General features: G+C 38.4%; 1 protein-coding gene across 2 annotated transcripts in view; it reads right to left on the reverse strand.

The window, feature by feature from the left end:
- Nipal2 (NIPA like domain containing 2) overlaps nt 1–19,391 on the reverse strand; it is a 79,491-nt gene that overhangs the window by 29,260 nt on the left and 30,840 nt on the right. For both annotated transcript variants that reach the window (XM_090339126.1, XM_090339125.1), the window contains exon 4: nt 10,424–10,483. In XM_090339126.1, the coding sequence (XP_090195252.1) occupies nt 10,424–10,483 (60 nt within the window). The remainder of the gene's footprint in view (nt 1–10,423; nt 10,484–19,391) is intronic.

The following is a 19,391-nucleotide window of genomic DNA, read 5'->3' on the forward strand; positions in this document are numbered from 1 at the left end:
CCATCAGTGATTAGTGAAAAATCTTTTTTTTTTTTTTGCCAGTTGGGGGGCTTGGACTCAGGGCCTGAGCACTGTCCTTTGGCTTTCTCAAGGCTAGAGCTCTACCACTTGAGCCTCAGCACCACTTCTGGCTTTTTTTCTATGTATGTGGTACCAAGGAATTGAACCTGGGTCTTCCTGCATGCTAGGCAAGCACACTACCACCAGGCCAAACTCCTGGCCCCAAATCTTTATTTTTTTTATGTGTGTATTATTTGTAAAAGGGATTTCGTTGCAATATTACCATAAATGCATATAATGTATTTGTTGTAATATTACCATAAGTACATATAATGTATTTGGCCATGTTTTTCCTTCTATTATTTCTTTTTCCCTACTCTTCACCCCTACCTCTTTTAGATCAGTACTGGAGCTTGAACTCAGGGCTTTGTGTACTTGAGGTCTGTCCACTAAAGAATGGTATTATACCATTTGAGCTACACCTCCACTTCCATGTTTCTTTGGGTGTGGCTTACTTCATTTATATGAATTTTCCAAGTCTTTCCATTTTCTTATGCATGGGGTGATGTCATTATTTCTGATGGCAGCATAGAATTCCATTATGTATATATACCACATTTCCTTGATCCATTCATCTACTGAGGGGTATCTGGGTTCTTTGCATAGCTAAGCTACAGTAGATGCTGCTGCAATGAACACAGTTGTGCTGGTAGTTTAGGGTGTCCTTGCTTTGGTTAAATGCCCAGAAGGGATTGTTGGATCTATGTGTAGTCTTTTGGAAAAACTTCCACACTGCTTTCCAGAGTCGGTGAAACAGTTTACATTCCTACCAACAGTGTAGTAGCATACCCTTTTGGCCATATCCATGACAGCATCTGTTACTTGTTTTCTTGATAGCAGCCATTCTGACTGGGGTGAGGTGGAATCTCAATGTAGTTTTGATTTGTATTTCTTTTATGGCCAGATATGTTAGACATTTCCTCATGTGTCTATTGGTTATTTTTATTTCCTCTCTAGAGAAGTCTCTTTTTATTTCTTTGGCCCACTTATTAATGGGGTGGTTGTTTTGGGGGGGGTAATTTTTTGAGGTCAAGGCATATTTTAGATATGAGGCCCTTGTCTGTTGTATAACTAGTGAAAATCTTTCCCCAGTCTGTGGGCTTTCTATTTATCTTGCTAGCTATGTCCTTTGCCAGGCAGAAGTTTTGCAGTTTAGTGCCATCCCATTTATCCAGCTTTTCTTTGATTTGTTGTGTTTCTGGACCTTTATTTAGGAAGCCCTGACCTGTGCCAAGGATCCCTAGTGTATCTCTTGTCCCTTCCTGTAATATTTTCAGGGTATCTGCTCTTACCTCGAGGTCTTTGATCCATTTGGAATTGAGTCTGGTGCAGGGTGGCACATAAGGATCTAACTTCAGTTTTCTACATGTATATGGCCAATTATGCTGGCACCATTTGTTGAAGAGGCTATCTTTCTTCCATCTGATGACTTTGGCTTTGTTATCAAAGATTAAGTGGCCATAGGACTGCGGGATCATTTCTGGGTCCTCAAGTGTATTTCATTGGTCCTCAGGCTTGTTCATATGCCAGTACCAAGCTGCTTTTATAACTATGGCTTTATAATAGGGTTTGAAGTTTGGAATTGAAATTCTTTAAGCACTTTTTTCTTGCTAAGAATTGTTTTTGCTATTCAGGTCTTCAGTTATTCCATATGAATTTTTTAGATAACTTCTTCTATTCCATTAAAGAATGTTGCTGGGATATTGATGGGTATTGCATTGAATATATAGACAGCTTTTGGCAGTCTTGCCATTTTCACAATGTTAATCCTCCCAATCCAGAAGAAAAGGAGGTTTTTTCACTTCCTTAAATTTGCTTTAATTTCCTTTTTCAGGTTTTTAAAGTTTTCACCATAGAGGGCCTTCACTTCTTTGATTAATTCCTAGATTTTTTTGAGGCTATTTCAAAAGGAATTGCTTTTCTGATTTCATTGTTGGCATACAGAAAAACTACTAATTTTTGTGGGTTAATGTTATACTCTGCTACTTTGCCAAAGTTTTAAATCAGTTCAAATAACTCAGGAGAGACATGTAGTTCTTTAAATACATGATCATGTCATCTGCAAAGTGGGAGAGTTTTACTTCTTCTTTCTATATTTGGTATTTGGATCACCTTTATGTTTGCCTCTGCTTTATTGCTCTAGCTAGGAATTCCAATACTATTCTGAAGGGGAATGGAGAGAACAGACCTCCTTGTCTCATTCCTGATTTTAGAGGAAATGGTTTTAAAAATTTTCTCCATTAAGTATAAATCTAGTTGTAGGTTTGTCTTATACAGCCTTTATGATACTGAAGAATATTCCATAGATTTCTAGTTTCTCTAGTGTTTACATCATAAATGGGTGTTGGACCTTGTCAAATGCTTTTTCTGCATCTATTGAGATGGTCCTGTGGTTCTTGTCCTTGCTTAGATTAATGCGTTGAATTCCATTAATTGACCTGTGTATATTGAACCAGCATTGCATCCCTGGAATGAATCCTGTTTGGTCATAGTATATAAGTGTTTTGATTATTTGTTGAAGTCAGTTGGCCATAATTTTGAGAAGTTTTACATAGATATTTATTAAAGGAATGTATCTATAGTTCTCTTTCTTTGACGGGTTCTTATCTGGTTTGGGGATGAACTCACCCAATCTTCTCAAACATTTTCATTTCAGTTTCTATGACAACTGTGAAAGTGGTTCTGGATAGCTGCCAAGAGTTGTATACTTGTTCCTTCCACATCATTTGTACTTTTAATGTGTTTTACTGTCTCCTTTATGAGTCATGAGCCTATTTCCATAAGTATTTAGAAGTGTTGAAGATAGTTATTTGCACTTCATTAAATGAAGTTTCTTGGTATCTATTTATACCCACTGTCTTCTAAAAGTGGCATGGATGTCGTTTTTTGTTATTTTTAGTTCTGTGAAGGCATGCCATTTCTTCTTTTTAGAAAATACAAACTTCTTACTCAGAAAACTTGCCATCACTTGAGCCATAATTCCGGCTTTTTGCTAGTTAATTGGAGATGTAAGATTCTCAGATTTGTCTTTCAGGGTTGGCTTCAAACTACGATTCTCAGATTTCATTCTCCTAAGCAGCTAGGATTATGGGCATGAGCCACCAGCCCATCTAGGAGTTGTTTTTAACTGTTATATTCAACTGCCTCTTGTATAAATTAAAGAGCAAGGCTGCTGAGTACAAAGCTGGGGACTGTCATTCCCATGCTATTTAACCTGAGTAGACCTCCATGACTGGACAGAGAATGAGGCTAGACAGAAAGCAACTGATTCCTCCTGATAGAGGTCTCTGGTGTCTCTGACTGGTCTCAGATAATCTCTGGTCCTAAAGTTTCCTTAGAACTGCTTTCCTAAAATGATGTTCACTGAGAACTAGTGTGACAGAACTAATATCCCCATAAAGGTATGTGCAACTACCATCTGTAAAGAAAAGATTGGTCCAAGTTCAAGGCCAGCCTGGGCAAAAGTTAGTGAGATTCTTCCCATGTCAATCAATAAGCTGGGCATAGTGGCATGGATTTGTGGTATCTACTACACAGGAAGCATTATGGTCTGAGGTTGTCCTAGACAAAAATACGTCCTATTCAAAACTGAAAGAAAAAAAGGAAAGGATTGGGGGTAGGCTCAAGTGAGAGAGAGAGCACCTGCCTAGCAAGCTTGTGGTTTTCCAAATCTCAGTACCACCTCCTCCACACACACCTCAGCTACTTAAACAAAGTCTAAAAATGGTTGAATGTATTCAGAGAGATATTAAACAAACACGAGTAGTTCTTTACATGAACTTCCAGGAAAAGAGAATGTGGTTATCCTATTTTCTGACCATGCTTGACTATATCTATAGCCCTGAAGTCATGTTTCCAGGAATAGTTTGTATTTTGGGAGCCACTTGATGTTTAGCTGGATATGGCTGTGAGAATGCAGGCTTTGTTTTATAGACACATTCAACAGAAATGAACCATAACTGATTCTAGGGATCACTGCCTTAGAATCAGGTTCCTCTGAGTGCTCTACTTCACTGGTTCCTCTAACCTGTTGTCTTCACCCTCTCCTCCTCCTCCTCCCCTCCAGGGGTCAAAGTTTTTACATTACAAGATAATGTGCACTGTTCCTCCTCAACTGACATTCTGTTTCCCAGGCTACTCGTTCTCTTAACTAAAACCTGCATTCTTTAAGAATCTTGTTCCTATCTCCTGGAAGTTAACTATGCCCTATCTATTCATTGCCTATTTCCTGGCTTCTGCAATCTGATCTATAAGAGTTGACAGGCCCAGTGAGGTGGCTCACACCTGCAATCCTAGCTACTCAGGAGGTTGAGATCTGAGGATTGCAGTTCAAAGCAAGTCTGGGCATTAAAGTCTGTGAAACACTTATCTCCAGTTAACCACTAGAAAACTGGAAGTGGCACTGTGGCTCAAGGGGTAGGGCAGTAGCCTTGTGCTGAAAAACTCGGGAACAGTGCCCAGGCCCAGAGTTCAATCCCCATAACCCACTCCCCCCCCCAAAAAAATGTTTTTCAGCATTATCTAACCTGACTGCAAACAAGATTGCTGTTCCTTTTTTTTTTTTTTTGCCAGTCCTGGGCTTGAGCTCAGGGCCTGAGCACTGTCCTTGGACTTTCTCAAGGCTAGAGCTCTACCACTTGAGCCTCAGCACCGCTTACGGCATTTTTCTATGTATGTGGTACTGAGGAATCAAACCTGGGTCTTCGTGCATGCTAGGCAAGCACTCTACCACTAGGCCAAACTCCTGGCCCCTACTGTTCCTTTCTTTTGTCCCCCCACCAACGTATCTCTCAATCAGTGCAAGTATAATAATTACTTCTGTGGGAGAATACACCATTCCATTTATGAATACTTTCCAGCACTAGAGTCATTCTGGATTCCTCAAGCTCATGCAGAGTAACCTCAAACAAACAAATAAAACAGCAAAACAACAACAAAAACAAAAACAAACTGAGAAGTCTCACTAATGCTATGAGTTCAATAATCCTGAATCTGCTATTGAAAAAGGCTAAACCAGGTACTGGCAGCTTATTCAAGAAACTAATATGTCAGGATCATGGTTCAAAGCTTGTCTGGGCAGAAAAGTCTATGAGACTCTTATTTCCAGTTAACCAACAAAGAGGCAGAAGAGGCGATATGGTAGAGAAATGGTAGAATGGCAGCCTTGAGCAAAAAAGCCAAGTGAGAGCTCAAGGCCCTGAGTTCAAGTACAGTACTGACATGAAAACGAAACCAAACTATCAAGGCAGACACATTTAAAAAAGGCTCCTCTGAAATCAAAACTTCTTTCATCCTCTCAACTAGAAATGGCCCTCCATTTGACTGAGTTACTATTGGGAAAAATAGACTCAACTACCCACTATTAACACCTCACTATTAATCTCCTGACTTCCTAAGCAGGGCAACCTTTTTATAGGTGATCTGAAGTCATCAAATCGGTCTCTGGGGGGTACTGATGAGCTGACTGTAATTTTTATTTCTATGGTGACATTAACTGGGCTTAAATCTCACTGACAAGTTAGAGTTGATATTTTTGATGACTTGAGGGAAAAGAAAGGAAAATACTATAGCTTTTGGCTGGTTAAAGGGGAGACAAATTTGGCACTTTTTAAAGGAAAAATAATCATTAAAATAATTTAGAATTATTAATCCACTAAGAATCAGAGCACAGGCCAATGCCTGTCATTGAGTTAATAATAGTTGGAGATTCATTTCAGACATAGCTTTTGTGAGGTCATTTTTTTTGAGGCCAGTGGTGAAAAGCTTCATAGCCACAGAGCAACATTTGGCAATAAATTAGTTCAGCTTGTTTCCACATGGCCCCCAAATCTTCATTTGTTCCATCATGAAAAACAAACTTTCATTTGCTTGAAGTAGGGGAAAATAAATGATTTTCCTTCTCACATTTTGACAATTTAATTTTTAGCATGCTCATATGTTAGTCTTTAAAGCACACCACTAACTACTCTTTTCCTTGTTTGGTTTTAGTCTCTGTAAAGAAAAAAAATGCATTTTTTCCCTTTTAACAGAAAGAGCTAAATTTTTCTCAAGGCAAAAGCAATAAAAGCCCAAAGAAAACAGATGTGACTTAACAGAGTACTGAGTGTGGATGGGGAAAGCTCTTCTCCGGCTGCTCGGCGTGTGAAATGAGCTGCTATGTTTCAGATAGTGGTCAGCTCAGGCCATTACTCCTGGCTGATGGGAAACAAGAGATATAAATAACTCTTTTATTCCTGGGACTCTAGATTCAGGGTAAGAAATGATCACTTTTAACTGTGGTATGCAGCAAATGTGACTTGTCCAAAACGATTCAGTTAAAGGCAAAAACTCAACAACAACAAACCACCCAAAGGCTTGAGAAATGTTACCTGGATTACTGAAGTTTGAAAAATATCCTATGACCATAGTGAAGTAGTGGGTAGTGTGCTATTATGGCACTAATAATAACAGCTACATTTCTGAGCACTTATTATGGGATAAAGTCTATTCTATGAAGAATTTTAGTATTTATAACTCATTTAATCCTGTGAGACAGGTAATGGCATCTACATTTTAAAGAACTGGAAATGGAGGATTAAAGAGGACACTTATACAACTTTGGGAAGGCCACACAGTTCTCTAGACCCTGAAGATCAAATTCATCGGGTTGTCATTGTTGAGACACTGCTCTATCATGTGAGTCACATGATTTGGGAAAGCACTTTAACCTCTTTTTTTTTTTATTAACATTGATTTTTACATCATATTTTAAATGACAAGTTTAACAACCAAGTGTTCAAGGGGGGAATCTCTATTTACAATCACTGGGACTTAGTATTTAGAACTTAATCAAAATTAGACGAAGGGTCTGTATGTTCTTTTTTTTTTTTTTTTTTTTTTTTTTGCCAGTCCTGGCCTTGAATTTAGGGCCTGAACACTGTCCTTGGGCTTTTCTCAAGGCTAGTGCTCTACCATTTGAGCCACAGCACCCCTTCTAGCTTTTTTTTATGTATGTGGTATGGAGGAATGGAACTGGGGTCTTTGTGCATGCTAAGCAAGCACTCTACCACTAGGCCAAACTCCCAGCCATCAAGTAGTAGATTTTAAGTGAGGAAATCATATGAAATGCAACATAGTAACTGGCAAGAGTAAATGTTTCATATTCACTATTTGTTACTAGTGGAAAAAGACCAATAGTTCCTAAATTATTAGTTAGAGGTTTCATTTTATTTTGTCAAAACTGGGTTTAAATTCACAGCTTCATATTGCCAGCCAGCCATTCTACTGATAAGCCACACTTTTACTGCTTCTTTGCACTGCTAATTTTGGGGGATAGAATTTTACTTGCGATCCAGGTGTGTGCTGGTGTCATGATTCACTTGTTTAGTATTCTTACAGCAAAGAAAACATCTCCAGGTCTTGACTGAGAAGGAATTGCAAACTTTTCTGCCCATGATGGCCTTGAGCTGAAATCCTCCTAATCTCACACTCATAAGCAGCTAAGACTGCAAGTGCTTGGCTTTTCTTGATAGAGTGTGTGTGTGTGTGTGTGTGTGTGTGTGTGTGTACTTTTAGTATTACCTCTTGGGAATTTCTTGGGATCAAGAGAAGTTAGTCACACAGTCCATTCTAAATATGAATTTGTGAGTCTGAGTTTAATTTATATCCTTTAATTTGTTGAACTAATTCATTGCTTCTTCTAATGTTTCGCTTGTTTTTTTTTTTTTTTTTTTTTTTTTTTGCCAGCTCAGGGCCTGAGCACTGTCCTTGGACTTTCTCAAGGCTAGAGCTCTACCACCTGAGCCTCAGCACCACTTCCGGCTTTTTTGTATGTATGTGGTACCAAGGAATCGAACCTGGGCCTTTGTGCATGCTAGGCAAGCACTTTAACCACTAGGCCAAACTCCCAGCCCCTAATCTTGGTTTTTTTAAGTTCATAATTAACTCAGCTGAGCATATTGATGTTTTATTATTTTCCTTTGTTATAGTTACAACTTGCATTTATTTTTCTCTTAATCTTTCTGGGCAGCAGCTATAGTCTAGTAATAAACAGAAACTGACTTTACCATTCTGGTTAAGATTTCCTGTGTTAGGGCTGGGAGTTTGGCCTAGTGGTAGAGTGCTTGCCTAGCATGCACGAAGACCTAGGTTCAATTCCTCAGTACCACATATATAGAAAAAAGCCAGAAGTGGTGCTGAGGCTCAAGTGGTAGAGCTCTAGCCTTGAGAAAGTCCAAGGACAGTGCTCAGGCCCTGAGCTCAAGCCCAGACTGGCAAAAAAAAAAAAAAAAAAAAAAAAAAAAAAAAAGATTTCCTGTGTTAGTCCCTCTGTAGGGCCTCTGCAAATCCTTTTCTTCAGATCTTCTTGTCCTGTTAGGTTGTCAAAACCAATTTAAGAATTGCTTCTGCTGTGATAATTCACTGTGCTCTTCCCAGCCAGAAGAAAGAGCAATTTCGTTATTCTAAATAGTGGATCTCAATTTGGGATAAATTTTTACTCAGAGGACATTTGTAGTTGTTAAAACTGAGGGGAAGGGCACCACAGACATCTAGTAGGTAAAAGATTGCAGAAAGGCTAAGCATCCCACAATGCAGTCAGTAACTCCTTCAGTGATGAATTATCTATCCCAAAATGTCAGGAGGGTTGAAATTCAGGATATTGTTTTAAATTGAAGGCTCATGTATGCTACATTTTACTGTCTACTTAAGAATTTCTATAGTTTATCATAAATTGTAAATTATTTACAGATAAGAATTCTATAATAATAATTTTTGTGCTTGTCTTGGGGCTTGAACTTAGGGTCTAAATGCTTGTGCTCTTACCACTTGAGTTCCTTCTTCAGTAGTTAACTGGAGACAAGAGTCTCAAGGACTTTCCTGCCTGGGCTGGCTTGAACCATGATCCTCAGATCTCAGCTTTCTGAGTAGCTAGAATTATAAGCACGGGCCATCAGTGCTGAGCAATAATCTTTTTATCATTAATGTTCAAGCTAATTAGCAAAACCTGCATTATACCCATCTTTATTATCTTTTAAAATTGGATTTAATCAGTAATCAAACATTCACTACAAAAATTGGTAGAGGTTATATGAAAAGATACACAATTAAGGAGTTGGGAGTTTGGTCTAGTGGTAGAGTGCTTGCCTAGCATGCACGAAGACTGGGGTTCAATTCTGAGGTACCACATATGTAGAAAAAAGCCAGAAGTGGTGCTGAGGCTCAAGTGGTAGAGCTCGAGCCTTGAGAAATTCCAAGGACAGTGTTCAGACCCTGAGCTCAAGCCCAGGACTGGCAAAAAAAAAAAAAACAAAAAACAAAAAACAAAAACAGAAAATACACAATTTCCTTAAAACATTTGATAAACAAGAAAAATTGTAGGATTAATTTTTTTTAATATATAAAGTTCATGTGTTGGTCTTTCTTATTTCTGATTTTATATGACTTCTCCAAATGATTCTACAAACCACAACACATAAAAAATAATATGCTGGAAAGGATACAATACACATATGAATGCATTTAGAAAAGCATTTTAACCATGAAAAATGTGACAATGTTGACTAAAAATTCTACTAGCAGAATCAAACCAAGGAGGGAAAGAAAAAATGGAAACACTTTCAAGACGTGAGGCTCAAGGGAAAGAAAGATGAGGAGGGAAACAAATGCTCAACATACCAACACTAGTGTCACATTTAAGAAAAAAAAAAAAAGATCTCCCTAGAAGAGGATAGGCATTGTTTTACTTTAAGTGTCTAAAGTATCTGTGCTCATTTTCATATGTCAGCAGCAATTCAAACAATTCTATCATTTTTTCACCAATGATATTTCCAACAAAAGCAAGAAGATATGAGTAAATGATAGTTTCACTACAGAACAGAAATCTTTCTTATGGCCAAGAAAACTACTGTTATTTTCCATTAATAAGTATTCGCAAAATAAACAGTTTGAAGAGTATACTTCTGTGTTACATTTAGAAGATAAATTACAATAGGTAGTTACTGAGTGCATTAATTTTTACAGTTTTTATTCTGATGGAGTAGAGAGGTAACAAGGCAGCAAATAATGTATTTTCAAGTAGGATGGTCTATTAACTAATACAGATGTCTTCATTGTATTTTATTATATCTATAAAAATTTTGTAACATTAATAACAACAATATTACAAAATGCTAACTTGCAGTGGCCACTAACAAGAGCAATGGGCACAATGAAAATGCAAGTATTTGTATGAGACAAGAGTACCTCCAACTCAGCATGAGCTATGAGTGAGTGAGATTCACATCCATTTCAGTAATTTTTCCTCAGTTTTAAAAGTATACATGTTTATGTACTTCATTTCTTGATCACACAGTGCTATAAATGCATGAATTAAATAATTACTTACCTAATAAATCAGAGGCTCTCAGATTTTCTTTCAGGAACAAAACAGAAATAATGGCACTACCTATAAAGAAAATGGGCATTAATAGTTTCAATATAAAAAGATGTATTACACAATGCTATTTGAAAGTAGTTAATCATTTTCTCTCTTTTTTGGGGGGAGGGGCAGTCCTGGGCTTGAGCTCAGGGTCTGAGCACTGTCCTTGTGTTTTCCCAAGGCTAGAACCCCACTACTTGAGCCACAGCACCACTTCCAGCTTTTTTCTATGTTTGTGGTACTGAGGAATTGAACCCCAGTCTATATGCATGCTAAGCAAGCCCTCTTAGCACTAGGCCAAACTCCCGGCCCAACATTCTATTTCTGTAAGCTTCACTAGCTGTGTCCCAACATAGACACAAGCAGTGTGGCTGTAAGCATGTCTTTCTCTCCCCTCTCCTCTTTTGTGTTTGAAGACCATGGAACTCTGTCCTTTTCCCATGGACCTACAACAGTGTGGCTAGGCTAATCCCTGGTCTACAGAAAAATCCTCATGAAAGTTTATTGCATGGCTAAATGTATGGATGAGGAGGAAGAGAGGAAAAAGCAAGGAAAGGAGGGAGGGTTAAATGAAGGAGAGAAGGAGAAGACAGAAGTGGAGAGAAAAGAAAAGGAAAAGGGGAAGGAGGAAGGCAGAGAGTACAGAAAGGGCTGGAAAGGCAGGAGAATGATGAAAGGGTGACTTCCATTAAGATGTATTATACTTAGAGACTGATTTGCTGAATGGTACTTTCTTTGTAAAACAACTTAAAGATAATAATACAGTTAAAATTCTTCATAGATATAATACTAATTCAATATAATACTCCATTAAATTGTTGCTGCATTAAATGTGAGCTTGGTGACAGGGTGCAGTGGCTTATGCCTGTAATCCTATGTAGTCCTAGCTATTCAGGAGACTGAGATCTGAGGATCGTGGTTCAAAGCCAGCACAGGCACTAAAGTCTGTGAGGCTCTTATCTCCAATTAACCACCAGAAAACCAGAAGTGGGGCTGTGACTCCAGGGATAGGGCCGTATTCTTGAGCTGAAGAACTTAGGGACAGCACTCAAGCCCAGAGTCCAAGCCCCATGACCGACAAAAAAAAAAAATACCACAGTAACAATTTTACATCAGAAACCTTCTTTTAAGACAGGCTGGAATGCTCTTGTATTCTTTTTTTTTTTTTGCAATTTAATCACTGGATTTTAATATTTTCTCATATGCAACAGATCTGTGTATATATATGTGTGTGTGTGTGTATGTGTGTGTGTGTGCATACACATACATACTTATACACACAAGTAGGTGGTATCAAAGTTTGAACACTGTACCTTGTGCTTAATGGGCAAATGTTCTACTGTTTTTGGCAGTGCTGCTATTTGAATTTAAAGCCTTGTGTTTGGCTTGCTTATTTAACTGGTGCTCTATCACTTCTACATCTTGTCTTGCCAATCCTAGGGCTTGAACTCAGGGTCTGAGCACAGTCCTTGGACTTTCTCAAGGCTAGAGCTCTACCACTTGAGCCACAGCACCAGTTCCAGCTTTTTTCTGTGTATGTGGTACCGAGGAATTGAACACGGGTCTTCGTGCATGCTAGGCAAGCACTCTATCCAGTAGGCCAAACCATGGCCCTGCTCTTGTATTCTTTTCCAACTTGTTTTTCAATTAAGCTCTCTCTCTCTCTCCTTTGAGTTAATCTTTGTGCTTATAAGTTTCCTGGGAGGATATTTATAGAAATGGGAGTTTCAAACAGCATAAATGAAGCATAAGAAATGTTCACCAAACGTACTTAATTAGCATGCTTAATTGAATGGTGTGGCTGTAAAATATTAAAGCAAAACTTTCTAAAGATAAACTCATGTGTGGTGATAGAGCCTATTCAATTAAGTTTGGAACAGGTATAAAAACATAAGGAAAATTTCTATTTCAGGTTTAGACCAAAATAATTCAAGGCAACTAATTTCACATGTTTAGAAGAGGCATAAACCTCAAGATGCCCACAAACCACTTCCCTACCATTGCCTTGCACTAAGGAATGCTTCCAAGTGGAAAGAGGTAGGTTAGTGATCAAACACAAATGGAGTACAGCCACACAGCATGCATGAAATGCACTGCACAGCAGCAGCCCCGCAGGTGACGATTTCACAGTGAAGGGCTCCAGGAAGATGGGAGATACCGCCCTCGCACAAGGAAGGAATGTTAGCAGTGGGAGATGTCTACTGGTCCTAGTCGATGTGACCAGGAGTCACAAGTACAAATCAGCTATTGTCTAGCCACCCCGAGCCACTCAGCAAACACTGTTACTGCAGCAGAGCTGGAGCAGGCGCACGACTAACCCATTATCCAATTATCCAGAGATCTTTCTAGTACATCCCAGTCCTTGCTTCCCTTGACACTAGAAAATACATTATTTCCTTTCCACATTTTTTTTTTGTCAGTTGTGAGGCTTAAACTCAGGGCCAGGGCACTGTCCCTGAGCCTCTTTGTGCTCCAGGATGGAGCTCTACCACTTGATCCATACTGACATTTCCAGTTTTTGAGTGGTTAATTGGAGATAAGAGTCTTGTGGGGACTTTTCTGCCTGGGCTGGCTTAGAACTACCATGTTCAGATATGAGCCTCTTGAATAGCTAGGATTACTGATGCCTGGCCCTTTCCACAGTTTTCTAAATATATCTTACTTTCAGAAGGAGGAAGGAAAAAAATGGCACAGGGGAAATAGCAAAGCAAAGAGAGCATGTTTGTAAGAAACACTTGAAATATGTTATAGGTACCAAACTACATAAATTACTATAAAATATCAGAGCTTTATGAAATAGCATATACTAGTCGTTTCTGGAAAAATTTAATCTACTGCATTTTCACACTCATCTGATTTTTTTTCTGCTCTAAGAGAACATGAGATTTTCTACTAAGTGTTTAGATGAAAATATTTATCTATTGATCTAGTAAAGGAATAAGAAAAAAGAACAGTCTACCATAATAATGGTTACTTGGGATTCATTTATATGTGAAAGCTGGTTGAAATTGGAGCTGCACTGAGCAAGGACAGCATGGGAGCATGACTCCATAAACAAGAAAGAATAAACTGGAGCTACCATCATCTTTGCAATCTGTCCAACCTGATTCTCTGCAGTTGTTAATACAGCAATAGCCATTGTCTGCTGAAAACAGGGAAGGGGGAAATTATTATACATCCCTTCCTATAAGAAAATTTAATACTCAAAAATTGCAAGAGTATTTCAAGATCAAAATACCCCAAACAGGACACATCTGCAAAAGAAAACAGATGTGTGGGAAGTATGCTACTGCAGTGATTACTGAGGTAAATTTGGGCTAAGGTCATCAAGACCCTCAGAACAGAGAATGGTCACTGATCTTAGTGTTTAATTACAATTGCTGAGGAAGGAAAACAGGTGTAAGGAAAAAAGGGAAATGCATGATCTCTTAGGCATTAGGAAGGTTGATCATATGCTCTTGAATTCAGACAGGCTATTTTCCCAGGCAATACTTATGGCTCACACTCTGCCACAGAGTTGTTATCCTTGGCAAGTGGGGAATGTTTACAGAATTTGACACCTTTCCCCCACAAGCTTATCAACAATTGATGGTAGATGATGCTACTGTAGTTGCCAGGAGAATCATCTCATCTTGAGGCCTATATATAAAACTTGTGAAAGGGGCTTGAGCTGAGCTGTCTTCAACTCCTTATTTCATTATCCTTAAGGAAATGCTCAGCTGGAAAGGGTGAGGCTGATTCATGAGGATGCTGTTAAGCCAAAAAAGACTTCCGGCTCCTGTTGCTCAAAGTCTCACTGTGGGTGAAAAGGAGTAAGTCCTACTGAAGAACTCTGGAGCCCTGAACTTGTACAGGATGGCAGGTTGCTGGGTTCTATTGTAGGCTATGTTAAGAACAATCTGTAGCCATGCTACACAGTTAGCATATTACCTCTTCTGTTTTATTTTTTAATCTGGTGAGACGAAGCAGCACATGTGCTTTGTGCTTTCCAATTACTCATTTTGCTTGAATATGTTACAGATCAAGCTGTGCCCCCTGGTGTTTTTTTTCCCAAGAAGCTTGGAGAATCTAGGGTAGGGGAGGGAAGCAAGAGACAAAAGTTCCAAAATGCCCAGGGTCTATGTCTTCTGGTGTGGCAGAAAGCACCAAGATTTACTGCAATTCCCCACCCCCCCTCCCTCCTTCCCTCTCCTTCTTGTCAGTCATGGGGCTTAAGGCCTGGTTGTTGTCCCTGAGCTCTTTGGCTCAAGGCTAGCACTCTACACTTGGAGCCATAGCACCACTCCTGGTTTTCTGGTGGTTAATTGGAGATAAGCGTCTCAAGGGCTCTCCTGCTCAGACCTCAGATCTGTCAGCCTCTTGGGTTGCTAGGACTACAGGTGTGGGACACCAGTGCCCAGCTAATACCTTTCATTACTCATCAATGAATTAGGTTGTATCACAAATAGGAAAGATAAATGGATAAAGGGAGAGTCCCCTACATTAATAATTCAGAAAGGAGAGTAAACAAAGCAGAGGAAAGAGTCCAACTTCACAGTAATAACAGAAAGGCAAGAGAAAGCCAGGTACTACTTTACACATGCCATTTTGAGGCTGAGTACTCAGAAGGAAGCAATAAACTCAGTACTCCTCTATATGGTTAGTGTCATTGTGAATTGATAAACCTGATGGGCGATTTCACAGTTCCTCTTAAAAGCACCAAACTGTTCAAATTCTTTGACTTTTAATTTTACATCTGGAAATCTGTCCTACAACAAAATTTTTAAAAAAAAGAAAAAGAGAAAAAGAAGAGGAGACAAGTCTACTACTGCAACATACTTTTTTTCAGAGTGGGCAGGACTATTATGTAGTCAGAAAAAATATTACAAAAAGTTATACAGTTATATTAAAATATGTACGGTACCATATTAAAAGACATAAATTTATGTTTAGACAGCAATTATGATGTGCCAGTGTTAATACAATAATGGTGGCTAAATAGTCTACTGAGAATTTGGCAAGAAATAGCTAATTCCATATCTCATCCAATATCCCTAAGACACAAGTGTCATTTTATAGGTGAGAAAATAAGGGCAGAAGAGGCTTAATTCACAACACAGTGACTCCAGGGCCACACAGATTTTTTTCTCAAAAAGCTTTAAAGAAACATAACATGAATACAATATTTTCATTACAGAAGAAGTATACATTTTACTATGGTGATCTTCATTGGTAATATGCCTTGAGCATTTAAAACTGGTGACATAGTAGATTTTAAATGTTCTTACCACCAAAAAGTAAGAATGTGAGGTTATAGTGAATGCTTTGATTAGATCTTTCTTTGGTATCCCTCTGCAATGTACACACATATCAAAAAAATTATATACATTGTTTATAATCACTGCTTGCTAATTAAAAACTTTTACAGTAGTTAAAATTAATAAACAAAATTAAATAAACGATACTACACCAAAACAGAGGCTATATTATACAAGCAGGGGCTTTCTAGGAGCCATGGCTAGGAGAGGAAGGCATTAGGAATAGTATACTTTCCATGGGGAAAGGACAAGAAAGTCCTCAAGTATTTTGTCTCACGCAAACAGTGCTGACATGGGGCCATTTATTAATACATTCACTTAGTCTCCAAGTCCCAATGCTCTCTGTCAGGAAGAATATCATCAACAATTTCAGTGGACTGACAACTCCAGTGAGGTTAGCCATCACATGGAGATATAGTCTGGTCAAGGCTGCTATAAGAGAACCTGCAATTGAACATTATGATTCTGATTTCCAGATGAAAATGAAGGTCAATTGAACTTTTCTGGTGACCTCATCCAAAGCAAGTGTAGATATGGGGGAGCCAGTCCCAGGAGTAGGTATGTGTCCTGGATTCTTCATGCTTCTTAATCTACTTAGAAGTGAACCCCAAGTTTGCCCTGCAGTCATCCCTCTGTGACATCTGACATCACTTGGTTTATGAGGCTCATGCCAGACCTGCTATTATTATGGAAGAGTTATTCAACTTAATTTGGTCAAGATGATGCTCAAGATCACCAGAAAGGAAAGAGAGGAGAGAGCAGAGAGAGCAAGAAAGCAGAGAGGGAAGACAAAGGAGAGAGAGGAGAAACAAGGAGTGAGACAGGGAGGAGAGGGAGAAGGAAAGGGAAGGAGGAAGAGAGGAGGAAAGAGAATAACAACTATATATTGATCTGGTGCACTTCTTTTGTAACTGAATAAACTGAAAAGGCAAATGTTAGCATGTCAGTAGTGATTTTTGTGTCTGTAGGATAAACAAGCATCCCTATTTTTTTCCATCAGTCATGGGGCTTGAACTCTGGGTTTGGGGGCTGTCCGTGAGCTCTTCAGCTCAAGGCTAGTGCTCTACTACTTGAGCCACAGAACCACTTTTTGATATGTGCATTTCACTTAAAAATTTTCCCCCTAAATTAGTTTTTTCAATTAACAAGGTTTAATAATACAGAAGAGATTTCAGTGGCTATTTAAATGTATATGGTATGGCTGTTTTAAAGATCATTTTGTTCACTTTCATTTCCCCATTTCTTTACCCTTTATTACGTGTGTGTGTGTGTGTGTGTGTGCATGTGTGCATGCATACACGCGTGCACGCACATGTGCATGTACTAGGGATGGAGCCCAGGGCTACATGCAAGTTAGACAAATTCTCTGTTACTGATCTATAGTAAAGACTTGTTAGTATCCCTTTTTGCAAAGTTATATTTAATGTGACAGGCGTTCGTGGCTCATGTTTGTAATCCTAGCTACTCATGAGGCTGAGTTCTAGGGATTACAGTTCAAACCAGTATGGGCAGAAAAATCTGAGAGACTCTAGCTCCAATTAACCAGCAAAAATCAGAGGTGGGGGTGTGGTTCCAATGGTAAAGCACCAGCCTGTGAATAAGAATTCAAGCCCCAGTACTGGCACAAAGAAACAAGTAACAAAAACAAAACAGCACAAAAGAAGATACATTTTATGTAAAGCTAAAACAATTACACATGACTTAGATGAAATTATGGGTATAATTCTCTCTGATTTAGTTGGAAAGAAAACAATCTTTGTTAAAAGGTGACGAGCTCTGCTGTGAAGGCATGGGTATGTGAAATCTCATCTATTCTCCAAATGAAAATTTCATTATCTTTTTTCTGGGACATTTGATATACTGTTTAACCTCAGTGGTTTGAAAAGAAACTAGACAACATGCTTATAAAAATAGGAAGTTAGGATACAAAATTGTAAAAAAAAAACCCTATAAAGTCCCCCCAAACCCTGTAACATTAAAAGAACATATTTATACAATAATGCTACAAACAGAATCTTACATGTAAATATCTGGCTTGTGGTTTCTGACCACTTATAATGGCAACCTTATTGTACTGCTAAGATGAAACCACAGAAACACTTTCATGTCAGGCACCATCAAGCCTCAAGCATATGAATGCAGTGCACTCACTGGCTCAATCTGCTTTTGCTGTGTTGAGGCTTCACTCTGAAATTATCATTCTCTATTAGCTGTAGAGTTAGGATTTGAAGGATGTGGCAATTTGAAAAAAAATGTCATCTTAGAGAGAGAGAGAAAGTGAGAAAGAGAAGTTATCCTGCTATCCTGGTGGCAGGAAGGAAAGTATTGAGAAATTCATTTCGATGAATTTTTTTCTATTGTAATTTACTGAAGATAATGAAGATACAATCCTTGGTGGCAATTTTCCTAATTCCGGATGAGGAAAAAATTTACCTGGACTAAGAACAATAATCCTTTCTTTGTATTTTTCTTGGCGTGCATTAGTGATTAAACTTGAAAAAAACTTCAAAGAAAGGGAAAAAAGTAAAAATATCACCACTGACAAGATTAATTCTGCATTATAAATTTAATAGCACATTACTTCATCATTTAGCAATTGCTCTAGAAATACTTTGTGTCATTCTAAAAAATTAAAGATAGGTGGAAAGGATGTTTCAAATAAAGCTTTACGCTTCAAGAATGCTTTCTGCTTGAAAGTGTCTGAGCAAACATAAAATTAAAACGTCAGACTTTTGTTCCACCCAGTTTATGTAAGCTGATTTTGGACAAATATGCTGAAGAAATAATGCAGCAAGTCACTTTGGAATGAGATCTTTGAGCATTAGAAGCAGTGTCCATATGAAGTGTGGCTATTCACAAATATCGGTGAGGGCTCCGCGCCACAAAGCCTTGATCAGGGGTAATACTCAGGGCACTGCTCACAGATTCATGGCATCCAGGTTTATATGAAGCTATGGGTCACTTGCTCATTGGTCTGTTTGTGCTTCTGTCCATTTGTTTCTAATAAAAATCTTGGAGATCAAAGTTGCTGCTCTTGTCGACAAGACTCTCTGGAATTCTGAAGGCCTTGCAAGGGGTTTTTTTTTTTTTTGGCTACTCTATGGCCACCATATAATGGGTTAGAGATACATTTAACTTTGGGCTACATAACAGCCCAAGGAAACAATGAATTTTATATCACATATTTCAACAGGAGGAGCAGCTAGTATATTAGGGAATATTAGAAATGGAGGAGACATCACTCACAGGACTCACTCTCCTTTCATTCTCTCTGTAAAGTTAACTCTCCAGTCTTAACCCAAATTAGCCCTACTTTTCTTAGGAAATTATTCTAGATCCAAAGAGACCTTATCATGGCTAATTTTATCTTTCCCTATAATATTTCAAATATTTGATTTCATAGAATTCATTCTAAATTCAAGCTGTTTGCCACTCACTTCTATTCAGCTTGGCCCATGCAAAGTCAAGTAATGAGTTTGTGTGTCTCATGCAACATTTGAGAGAGGAAATGTTCTTTAGCTTTAGTTTCTTACCATCAACTATTTCATCTGAAGCACTGCTAGAAGATGTATTTTGAAAAGTAGTTTCTTTGCTATTTACTAGAAATCAGTACATGCACAAACTCAGACCTGAAAAGC

This window comes from Megascapheus bottae, chromosome 9 (genome assembly GCF_031878675.1).
Source record: "Megascapheus bottae isolate mThoBot1 chromosome 9, mThoBot2.hap1, whole genome shotgun sequence".
NCBI lineage: Eukaryota > Metazoa > Chordata > Mammalia > Rodentia > Geomyidae > Megascapheus > Megascapheus bottae.